At 32.2% G+C, this 11,686-nt stretch overlaps 1 protein-coding gene across 8 annotated transcripts in view; it reads left to right on the forward strand.

Annotated features, from left to right (window-relative positions):
* AP3S1 (adaptor related protein complex 3 subunit sigma 1) overlaps positions 1-10,443 on the forward strand; it is a 70,495-nt gene extending 60,052 nt beyond the window's left edge. For 2 of the 8 annotated variants that reach the window (XM_065873129.1, XM_065873130.1), the window contains 2 exons: positions 202-309; positions 9,726-10,443. In XM_065873129.1, the coding sequence (XP_065729201.1) occupies positions 202-309; positions 9,726-9,854 (237 nt within the window). In that variant the 3' untranslated portion in view covers positions 9,855-10,443. Of the gene's footprint in view, positions 1-201; positions 310-3,450; positions 3,487-7,986; positions 8,035-9,725 lie in introns of those variants that run through there. The other 6 variants (XM_065873131.1, XM_065873133.1, XM_065873132.1 and 3 more) reach the window with 4 other exon arrangements.
* Positions 10,444-11,686: the final 1,243 nt, after the last annotated feature.

Below are 11,686 nucleotides of genomic sequence, written 5' to 3' on the forward strand. Positions count from 1 at the left end.
ATTATTATCTCTGTTTTACAGCTCATTAAACTAAGATTTAAAGAGGTTTGTATAATTGCCTAAGGCTTCACAGTAGTGACATAAGTGTATTATGAGTCTTCACTCCAAATTATTTTTGTTTTACAGCTCATAAAACAGCAGTATTTGAAAGAAAAATTACTGGGATCATGAAACATTCTTATAGTGAATTTTCTTTCTTAGGTTCACAATATTCTTGCAGAAATGGTGATGGGGGGAATGGTATTGGAGACCAACATGAATGAGATTGTTACACAAATTGATGCACAAAATAAACTGGAGAAATCTGAGGTAAGAATGGAAAGTGCTTTAGTTAATGAAGGTAGTAAGCATGATCATAAATTATGCATGATTTGTAGCTTTCACTGTTTGTCCTTCAGTATCACCCTTTAGGTACAGCTGGTATGCTTATTCAATTTTAAAAAGAAGTGGAATATACACATTTTAGTATGTTAAATGTTCTGTGACCACTACCCACCAAATAGTTTTGTGTATTCTTTTAGCCACAGTCGTAATTGCTTTGGGTAATGAATAAAATTCCCAATTCTTGTTGCTTAAAAAAGAAATTATGAATAATGCAATCAATATTTGTTATTAAACCTTAATCATTAATTATCAAGGAGGTCTTAGAACTGGTTTTCTAAAGATATATAAATTTAGTGTTTTATAAAACTATTTCTGCAAAAGGAAAGGAGAGAAAATGGAATTCTCATAAGGAAGTAATGTTATAATGGGTGCTTAGTAGGCCTGAGTGCACATTGAAAAAAGAAATTCAATGCTCTAATCTTTTAATTCTGGATCCTTCCCAAAGGTCACTGACAAGTTAGCTAAATCATACATTCCATATAATGATACACGTTTTCATGGCTTTTATTGCATTCTAGAAGAGAAAGATTTGGTTAGTTATATACAGCTAACTTTGTGCTGCTAAATTGAGTGAATGAAGACCAACCAGCAGTTTAGCCTTTTGTAAAACTCTACTTTAGAATTGTATGACTCTTCCCTCAATAACAAGGCTGAATATCAGTACCAGGTGCTGTAGCTGAGCCTCTCAAGTTTACATGATTTTGGTTGTTTCTTATTGCTATACAGAAATTTAGAAAGATGAATAGTCTTGATATCTCATTCAATACTACACATGTTTGAGGATATTCTTACCTTTGGTATTTATAGTCATAATGCAGAAAACTAATTTTATTTATAATTATTAGTACAGTTATTTGGTTGATCTAAAGTAAATATTACTATAAAAGCAGAAAGATATTAAAAATATGCTAGCATTAATTTACAACAGGTGAGTTCTGAAGAATTTTTATCTTGTTGGCTTTTCAAAAGATCAGCTTAAAATGCTGTGCTCATTGGAATGGAATGAAACACAGGATGGTGGATAAATCTGAAATCTGAGGATTAGAAACAGTTGAAGTTTTGTATAAAAACATTTTCCAATGTTCTGTTTTAAATTAAAATAGTCCTTAATTTCTCTTTATCTCAAGTTATCATCCTCCTTGGTTTCCCAAAGGAGAAGGTTGTAATGGGGAAGAGCTTAAAATTATGACTCTTTTTAAGTAATTGTATATATTTTGTGTGTTCTACAGCCAATTTTTAAAATACTGATTTTTGAAAAGGGAAAACAAACTAGATTAATAGAGAAAATCTTGTTTTAGGACAAGGAAAAGGGCTAAGAATATTATTTACTAGAGTTGGCTTGCAGTGTATTGTTCAATATGGCAAAAGGTTTACCATAAACACTAAGCTATAGTTTTTAAAGTCTTAAAATGATAACTTGAAATTTATGTCTGTTGAACCTTGCTTTACAAAACTATATGGTTATAGATTTTAAATGCCAAGAGACAGACAGTGATACAATCCATTAATAATTAGTCTAAAATGAGTGGATATGTGGTAATTTGTGAATTCCATGTAATCATCTGTAAAAATATATCGACCTCTTGTCTGGAATTATCACATTTCCAGGTATTTAACTCCTTTCCATTGGTGGTGCCCTTCCTCCCGCCTGCCCACCTTTTCCTCCTTAGGTTTGCTGTATATAATATTGACAGAAGTCATGAAGGACCTGTAATAATTACATAATGGATATTTGCTTTTTGATTGTCCAGTAAAACTTTGTTAATGAGCCAGTTTTTTTTTTATCTATAAAGAGCAGTAAAATAAAGAATTTACATTCTTAGTGGAAATAGTTATAAGAACATTATATCTTAAAGTCCTTTAACAGAAACATGCTATTTAAACATGCTATTTAAAATGGTTTTGAATACTGGTGAATATTTGTTTTTCATCCACTGATTGTCTTTTAACATGTATAATCAATTGTTATCTGCTACCAAATTAGTTTTTCTTTTTCTCCTTTACAAAAAAAGTATGTTTTAAATCTGATGGATAAACTAACATATGTTTATCAAGTGTTTCTCTATGTGTGATGTCTGCTAATATTTTCCTCATAAAGTAGGATTTTGAGTCACGGTGAAGCCATACAGTTCTGATCATACTTTAAGAAATTGTGTTGAAATAATGTTGATTTTATGTAATTTTTCAGAAATTTTCATATATATTAAGTGTGTTTGGAAGGCTACCAGCTTTATTCCAGATGCAGTGAAATGTCAAGAGTTTTCATATGGGTTCCTTTTCCATGTTATTTAAACTGGTTATATCTACCAAATATATGACTGCAGAATAATCCAAAATTATTTGAGAGCAAGCTATAAGCTTTTATTAATCTTACTCTTACAAAATTTTAGTTAAAATGTATTATGTAAGCAAAAAGCTACAAAGCAAATCTTAAAGTTCAGAATACCATGATTGATGAAAAGACCTGTTTATCATGTTTTAAAAATTAATTTAAGTAATGTTTAGAATATCATTTATCTTTTAAGAAGCCTGGATATAATTAAGATACAGCTTTTAAAATATAACATGGATGTATCGAGTCGCCTTTACTTTGTCAGAAATCAAAGATTTTATTATTTTATCTTAAAAGTAGTATATTTCTGGTAACAGTCAAAAGTGAACCAGTTTAATTCCCATTACCTAGACAGGTAGAAGCAAAGATCACCCAGATCTTTAAAGAGACGAGAAGCAAAGATATGCGCTGAATATATTTTCATCTATCCTGCTTTGATAGATAAATGGTTTACTATAACATTGGGATCTTGGGAAAGGAGGATTTAAGCTGGGAGGTTGGTGGGATTTGGGGGAAGTGTAAGAGGCACTCAGGAATCTGCCTAGGAGTAAAAGGACTCCCTGGGGGTGGAGGTAGAGGGGTGGGGTTGGGGAGACTTGGTAGCCTTTATGTATTTCATGTGATTTTCAAGATGAATAAATGGGTCTGAATTTAGTCACTACTTTTTAAAAGTCAGTCCTCTTTTTTCCGAACATCCTGATCTTTCTAGCTCTTTCCATTCTTCTCTCTTACAGACCTTTATCTTTCAATCTCCCAGACAGGACAGGTAGACAAGGTATTGCTGACTTTGAGAAAAATGTATTTTAACAAAGGGAAAGCAAAATGATGTCAAAGGCAATTAATTATTTAGGCCAGACTCAAAAATTCTTTGTGTTAATGAACCCATATAGTCCCTGTAGCCTATTTTCCATTCTAGTTTCTCCTTGTAGTTTATTCATCTTTTATTGGACTTAGTGTATTTTACTAGTATATCATTGATGTCATGTTTGTTCTGTTTTGTGTGCCTGCATTGTAAAAGGAAAGTTTAAGTTTTTTTGTTCTTTTTTTTAAAACATTGTCATTTAACTGACAAATTACATTTGTAGAAATGACAATTTACTTTGTATGTAAATCAGAGTTTATTTTTAGCATCATATGGCAGAACCTTAATTTAACTCTCACAGATTTTTTTCCCCCATGTTTCTAAATTAGGATTCTAACATAAAATTGTATGCTGGGTTTTGGAAGCTGTGAATTTAAAAACCAAAAGCTGAGCCTTTAGAGATTAGCATACAAAGTGGGAACTGGTAAAGGCTTAGAACAGTGACTGTTAAATAGTCCCCTTCCCCGGACCTAATGGTTTTCAGTTCCAAAGTCTTAACAATTGCTTTTGCAGTTTTGACTAACAGGTGAATATTAGAAGTAGCCAACAAAAAGTAAGATCAGAAATCTTCTAAAATAGAAATAAATACTCTAAAACATGGAATTAAATATATTGACCAAAATAAAATGTATTTTCACTGTAGCAACCTTCTGATATCCAAGCATATCATAGTAAGACTCAATAAGGTATTGTAAACCCTGAAAATTTTTGCAAAGCGTATTGGCAAAACTTGGAAATGTTTTAAATAGACTCCTAGCCGTACAAAACTAAATTTTGTCTGCTAGTTCCTGTGCATTTTTCACACCATAAGTTACCTGTGTGAATTACTCTTTAAACATTTCCATGTAGAGACGGTGATGAACAACTTCTTTGTACAAAAACATTTCAAGAAAATGAAAATGTTCATATACTTCCATTTAAAAATTTCAAAATGAGAATACTTTATTGAGTGCCATGCAAGGAAAAAATGTGTAAACTTAACAAGTTAGGTTAACCACTTTAGTAATTAGAAAAATGCCACTGGGAATTTGGCATTGCTTCTTAGACACTAAATTACTACGTTCTGGATGTGTTTAAGAAGCAGCAACATACAGGTAGCTTTACAATTTCTTATCCCAAGTTAGTGGGCTATGTATCATGAAGCTAGGGACACCACTTTTGGACCCTGGATCTGTATTACTTTATCCTGGGAATAGAAAATATGTAATGGTCTCATTTACTCCATTGATCTCAATCACTGCTAGTTTCTATGTTCCAGTCTTTAATTTATGTTAAATTGCTTTTTCTAAGAACCATCAATCACTTAGGTCTTATAACTTCCATCACTAGAACTAGTAATTTGCTTTTTTTTTTTTAATCAAGTATCTATTTTCAAAGATAGATAACAAGAAAAGCAGCCCTAAGATACAGATGTTGGAAAGTCAGCTTGTGAGTTGGTTCTGCCCCTCTACTTTGACACACAGTTACTCTCTTATTCAAAATTATGATGAGGACCCTTGAGGTCACTTGTGAGGGTCAAAACTATTTATATTAAATCCATAAATGACATCGGTCTGCTATATTTATTTCACACAGGTAAATCCTATGCTAGAAATTAAAACTGTAATTTAAGATTACATAAAATGACTAGTACTGAAAGGTTTAAAAATTTTTTAATATTCTCATTTTGATAAAAATTTTCATAAAATGCCATAGTTCTTGCTTACTAGAGGACCGTCATCAGCATTTCTAATCTGTTTATAATTGCAGTATTAAAGCACTGCCTTTAAAGCAAAGAGCAAGCCTGTCCCCAGTTTAAAAGTTATTCTGCCTTAAATTCAGAAATTCAAATATTGACATTTTCTATTCTGCTCAAAGCATGCTTTCAAAACCTGCCATTATTTTGTTAATGATTTTGAGTCTGAAACCATTTAATACTGTGTTTATTAATGTTGATGTTCTTTCACTTTGCTGTTAGGTCAAAATTATGAATGTGCATATAGCAACTTCCAGCAGGATGGGTGGGTAAAGGTTTTAGTATGTACAAATTATTTCAACTACCATCTTATTATGCTATATATCAAGCTTGAAAAAATATTTTAAGATGGTAGGAAATTTTATGTGTTAGATGAAGTAAATATCTAGGTTCTTTCCTTTTCCCTTGGAGAAAGCTAATTGCTTATTGCATGAGGAAAAGGGAGTCTTCGGATTCTTTGAAATATGTTTTAGTAATGCTGCTTTTTCAGTTTCGCTTGCACATATTTTGTTTATTTTTGGGTCTGGCAATTTAAAAACAAAATCAAAACCAAATCATATCCATCCATTACTATCTTTGTGATTCAAGTGCTTGAAATTTCTGAGAGTATGTCTGTATAAGTCTTCTGTTTGGCCTCATTTTGGTATACTTGCAGACTTCATTTTGTTTTCTTTCTCTTAATTCTGTTAATTTATTTAATCTCATGGGAGAGAAAACATGACCATTCTTTTATATGCTGTACTTCATTCTTCCATCTGATTCATACTCTTAACTGCTTTGGATTCATGTATTTGTTTTTGTTAGTGGAGTTGCTGCAGTTTACCTGCCATGGTGGTGCTCAAGTATAACAACATAGATGGAAACAAGTTATTTCTCCAGTAGGGTTTCATTCTTTTTATTTCTCCTTTATGTCAACTGTGTAATCTTAAATCTATAAGAACTATGCTGTACTGTCAGAAGTATCTTATTTTTACATTTAAAATTTACATACCACCAACAAGTCAGGTAAACTTAATTTCTGTAAATTTTAGTGTTCAAAAAAATTGTGTTTAATGAAAGTTATCTTGTTTTGAGTATATCCTACTAAAAAGAAATCTTAACTAAGATGAAAATTCCTTTATACCTTTGTGTTGGCAAACTGATTTCCTAATGGCAAATTACCTCTTTTACATTTTATTCTTTAATAAAAATGTTTCAGACTTCACGTTCATGGAAGTCTGAAACTGAAATGTGTTTTATAGCAGTTCTGGTGTTAACTACCTGAGTGACATGAAGTCTTTTTTTTTTAAGCCCTGAGTTTTTGTATATAAACATGGACAGCTCATTTAAGCATCTGAATAGCGATCAACAGTCCTTCTCATATTTTTCTTTACATTTTATATTCTAAAGAATCTGATTTCTTAAAATGTTAGTTTAATTAAAACTTAATTGAAGTACACATTACAATTTTTAAATTTACTATCATTTAAATTTGTGACATAACTACACAAAAGTATTGAACATGCTTGAGAAATAATTTGATTCTCTTGATTCATTTGCGTGTTCTGAGTAGTTACCATCCTTTGCATGTCTATGGCTTGCTGCTTATGTTTAGAGAAATTGTAGTTTGTTGACTTAGAAACTTCTTTTGGTTTTACATAATATGAATTTGGCACATGTATGCTGTTGAAATCAATTGCTATATTGACTTTATGTATTCTCATTAGCAGCTAACAGTCAACACCATCTGTGGTCACAAAGAAACGACTTAATCTAATGACATTTAACAGGATGAAGTTTTATTCTTTAGTTTAGCTGCTCATGGTATAGGGTATTATGGAAAAGAAGGCTTCTTGACAATGACATTTAATACTAAAAAAAGTATTTTTACTACTTATAAATGTTAACCATAGCATCCAGTAAAACAAACAGATGGACACACACATACACACCCTACCTTTTCTCTCTTTTTCTCAATAATAAAATCCTCTAATAATTCATGCCTTTTAAAATGTTTATAGTTAAATACCTTGTCATTACTTTTCTATAGCCTACTCATAATTAGCACCCTGTATAGAAATTCCAAAGTAGCAATAGTGGCAAATTGATTTTTTAATCAGAAAAATTATAAAATCCTTCTACTGGAAAAATGATACTTAGTTCCAGGTTATCTGTAAGTTTGTAAAATAATTTTTGTTCCCTTGGCAAACAACATACTTCCTAGCAAAAGGAAGCTCTTTGAATTAGTCTTCTCTGATCCTAAACCATTCTAAATTTTGGGAGTTAAACACTGAACTTGAAAAGATCAAGTTAAAGATCCTTTTGAATATGATTCATGCTACCCTAAATAATATTCATCTATATCTCCAACATCTTTTGGGGGGCAGTTGGAGAGAGGTGGGGTATAACAAAAACTGCATTGCTTCAGGTAGGTATAAATGTAGAGGTCAGTCAAATTTTTAGTTATACATCAAAAACAACTACACTCCATTAAATTATAAAAATTGAATTCTCCAACCCTATTCAGTCTTTAATTGGGTATGGAGTTTTTCATCCATATCACCCTTATCATTGCCTGTGTGGACTATATATTATTAAATACTATTTTACTGATTTTTCTATTATTTCCAATTCTAACTTGATAATCTATGGCTTTTATTTCATTGCTTAACAATGTTTGTATCCTTTATTCAGCATATAGTTTACACTGGCCTATTTTGTATCAGTCAAGATTTTTCTCAGGTAACAGCTTTATTATTATTATTTTTTAATTAACAAAAGAGGTAGGATTACGTGAGAGAAAAAAACTAAATTACAAAAAGGGACATTAAAACTAATCTTTCTGATTCCATGGACACTGTCTCATATATGTAATCTAAGCAAAGTAGAAGATTTGTTTTTGTTACTTAATTGCTTTTGTGCAAGATAATGTATGACACTGAATTCACATGTGTTTGTTGGCTTTATTACATAACCTGAATAAAAGTTGCTGAAATCTAATTGGTATATAAATTAAGTCATAAAAATATGAAGACTGTTGATGTAGCTATTTGAGAAAAGTGATATATATGCATTTTTCTTTATTTATTTATTATTTTTTTATTTATTTATTTATTGCGGTACGCGGGCCTCTCAACTGTTGTGGCCTCTCCCGTTGCGGGGCACAGGCTCCCAACGCACAGGCTCAGCGGCCATGGCTCACGGGCCCAGCCGCTCCACGGCATGTGGGATCTTCCCGGACTGGGGCACAAACCCGTGTCCCCTGCATCGGCAGGCGGACTCTCAACCACTGCGCCACCAGGGAGGCCCCATTTTTCTTTATTTTTAAGCATATTTTCCCTCAAAATTATTTCAAAAATTATAAATTTTCCAACTAAGATGAAAGCCAAATATTGTACACTAATGGTATTGGAAATTTTAGAATTCATTTATTTATATATATCCTACCTTTTGCATTTATGCTCTTCTTTCTCTAAATTTGTATATTGTAAACTGAACATATGTTGAATCTACTTCATATGACAAAATTTTTTTAATCATTATATTTTTACCAATTCATTGAAGGGTTGGATTGATCCTGTTCTTGCAGTTTCATTTTTAGGCAGAGCCGTTCTCTTTGGATTGAGGCTTCACTTTATTATGTTTTTTTAATCTTTATTGAATTTGTTACAATATTGCTTCTGTTTTATGTTTTGGTTTTTTGGCTGCGAGGCATGTGGGATATTAGCTCCCCGACCAGGGATCAAACCCGCACCCCCTGCATTAGAAGGCAAAGTTTTAACCACTGGACCACCAGGGAAGTCCTGACGGCTTCACTTTAAAAGCCTGATTTTTTTTTTTAAATGTCCTAGAACTTTCCTAGAAAAGTTTAGAAGAGCCTCTACAATTTTAAAAAATAATTTTTAAAAACTTCATTGTTTTGAAATGTTTTAAGGGTTTAGCCCTAAGAAACTAAACGAACATGATTTATTACTTTCAGTTTTTATTTCACAGCATATATTAATAATAAATGACAGTTGAAAAGCAAAAACCCAAAATCTATCAGAGTTGTTGCAAGAGATGTCTAATAAGGAAACTAATGTAAAATATGCTTTATGCTTATATCATAAGTCAGTTAAATCAAAATATAGGTGAAGATCTAGCTTTGTCATTTGAATATTGTGTGTGATGTTTCCGTAGCACAGGTTAATTTGTATTTAAATCTTTACATTGTTATCATTGCATGTATTCACTGTATTTTTTAAGGTGTCAACTGTTTTCTCTTTATAGATTAGTATTTCAAAGTAACCATTCCATACCAATTCAAACTACCATCTGGTCTCTAAGCTTGTTTTATGAAACTCTTTTATCATTGTCCTCCAGTTTTAGTGTTTTTTGATGGGCTACACCTGAGCTGTACATTTTCTTTTTCTTTTATTTGCTTCTGTATACAGGCTGGCTTAGCAGGAGCTCCAGCCCGTGCTGTATCAGCTGTAAAGAATATGAATCTTCCTGAGATCCCAAGAAATATTAACATTGGTGACATCAGTATAAAAGTGCCAAACCTGCCCTCTTTTAAATAAAAAATTTAAAAGGCCACTCCCAGGTAAAATCCGGGGGAAATGTCATCTAAGTTTACCATGCAGTTGTTTACCAAAAATAGAGGAGGAGAGGCTTAACTTTTGCTCTTGGATTTAAGTCAAGGTACTGTATAGAAGTTATGTAAAATCAGTATGGAAGTTCATTGTTGCTTTTCTTGCTCAGTGATTTTGAAGAATTTGAGTAGTTACAGTGTGATTTTTTCCTTTATTTTCTAAACTGCATTCCTATGGCCACCTAAGGCATGCCTCTATGTATTGGCTACTACAGTATTTTGAAAAGTGTTTGGGACATTTCTTTAAATTATGTATAACCCAAAATGTTGGTGTTTTGTATGGATCACAAATACAGCATTCCTTAATTCTTTCTGTTATTTGTCAGAATTGTTATTTAAAGAACGAAGTATGTATTGCATGAAAACATTATGACCTTTTTCTCTTAGTTTAAATAAACTCCAAGGTAACTGGACTTCTAAAGCACCATTCTGTTTGCCTGGTATCTACTTTAGCAATAATTTTTTTTATGACCCTCTGATTCAACGAAGTAAATAAAAATATATTTTATCACTGTTAAGCAGCTGTTAATGTTGATTTATTTAATTTATACTTACATTTTTAATATTCAGAACCTCATTATTCTAAAACTCAATTATTTCACAAGTCAAGAGTAGTGTATCTCATAGTATATTGTGTAGGATGAGATCTGGAGGGGGAGATGACAAATCTTTTTATAAAATCCATATTGAGAAATTGCAAAATCTGTTTTACACACATAGGTTTAAGTCTTGCATCTGATCCCTTCTTGCTGAGATGATGAAAAATAATTTCATAGCAAATACTTAGTTGCTTTTGAACACAAAACCCTTTGGGGCCCCACTTGTTTCATCCCAAAGTCAAAACTTTCTTAAGTCCTAATACTCTCATATTCTGGTTTCTCATAATTTGCCCACATTTTCTTATTTAATCTTATCTTGGGATCCATGAGTGGGATTCTTCTTCCAGTTGGACTAAGGTTTTCCTTCTAGTTCTAGTCCTCCCTCCCCAAATATTATTTTTTGAAACATTTCCTTAGATGTGTGGCATGTATGAATTTTACTCCAAGCTCTGGGGTGTAAGAAAAGTCATTATTTGTTCTAAATAAAATTAATCTGACGCTAAGCCCCATCCTGCTGAGGCAACAGGAAACTCAGTCTGTGATTATTGGGATTTCCATCAGTTCAGAGATGTATAAAAGTCCTAGAGGAAGGTTATACAAAGCAGAAGGGAGGTCCCTGGTCTTCAGTCATTTGAATGTGCCAGGTGAACAAGTCCCTGTCCTCATGGACATATATGCAGTACCACACTTTTCTCTTTTCCCTTTTTTTGGGGGGTGGGGGTGGATTATGGAAAGATTTAAGTTTTGATTTGGTTAGAATGTACCAAAATTAGGGAAACTTCTGGGCCGGATCATACTTTAACCTCAAGAAATAGTCAAAAGGGTTTCATCTTTTACTATATTCTAGTATGAAAAAGTAAACCCAGTCATGTGCAGATGACAGAAGTAGGCAAGTCATAGAAAACTAAATCTCAGTGACCACTAAATATGTAGAGATGCTTAATCTCACTAGTAGTAGCCAGGGAATGCAAGTTTAAAGGACAATTAGATTTTATTTTCACCTGTCATATTAGCAAAAATTAGAAGGGGTGACAGTATCCAGTGTTGGAGAGGATGTGAGGAATTAGAACTGTCATACATTGTTCGTGGGAATGTAATTTACTGTAACCTAAAAAAAAAAAGAATGTGCCAAGTTCTGTGAAAATTTTTAAAAATCAAAAAT

The sequence above is a fragment of the Phocoena phocoena genome, chromosome 3 (assembly GCF_963924675.1).
Source record: "Phocoena phocoena chromosome 3, mPhoPho1.1, whole genome shotgun sequence".
Lineage (NCBI taxonomy): Eukaryota > Metazoa > Chordata > Mammalia > Artiodactyla > Phocoenidae > Phocoena > Phocoena phocoena.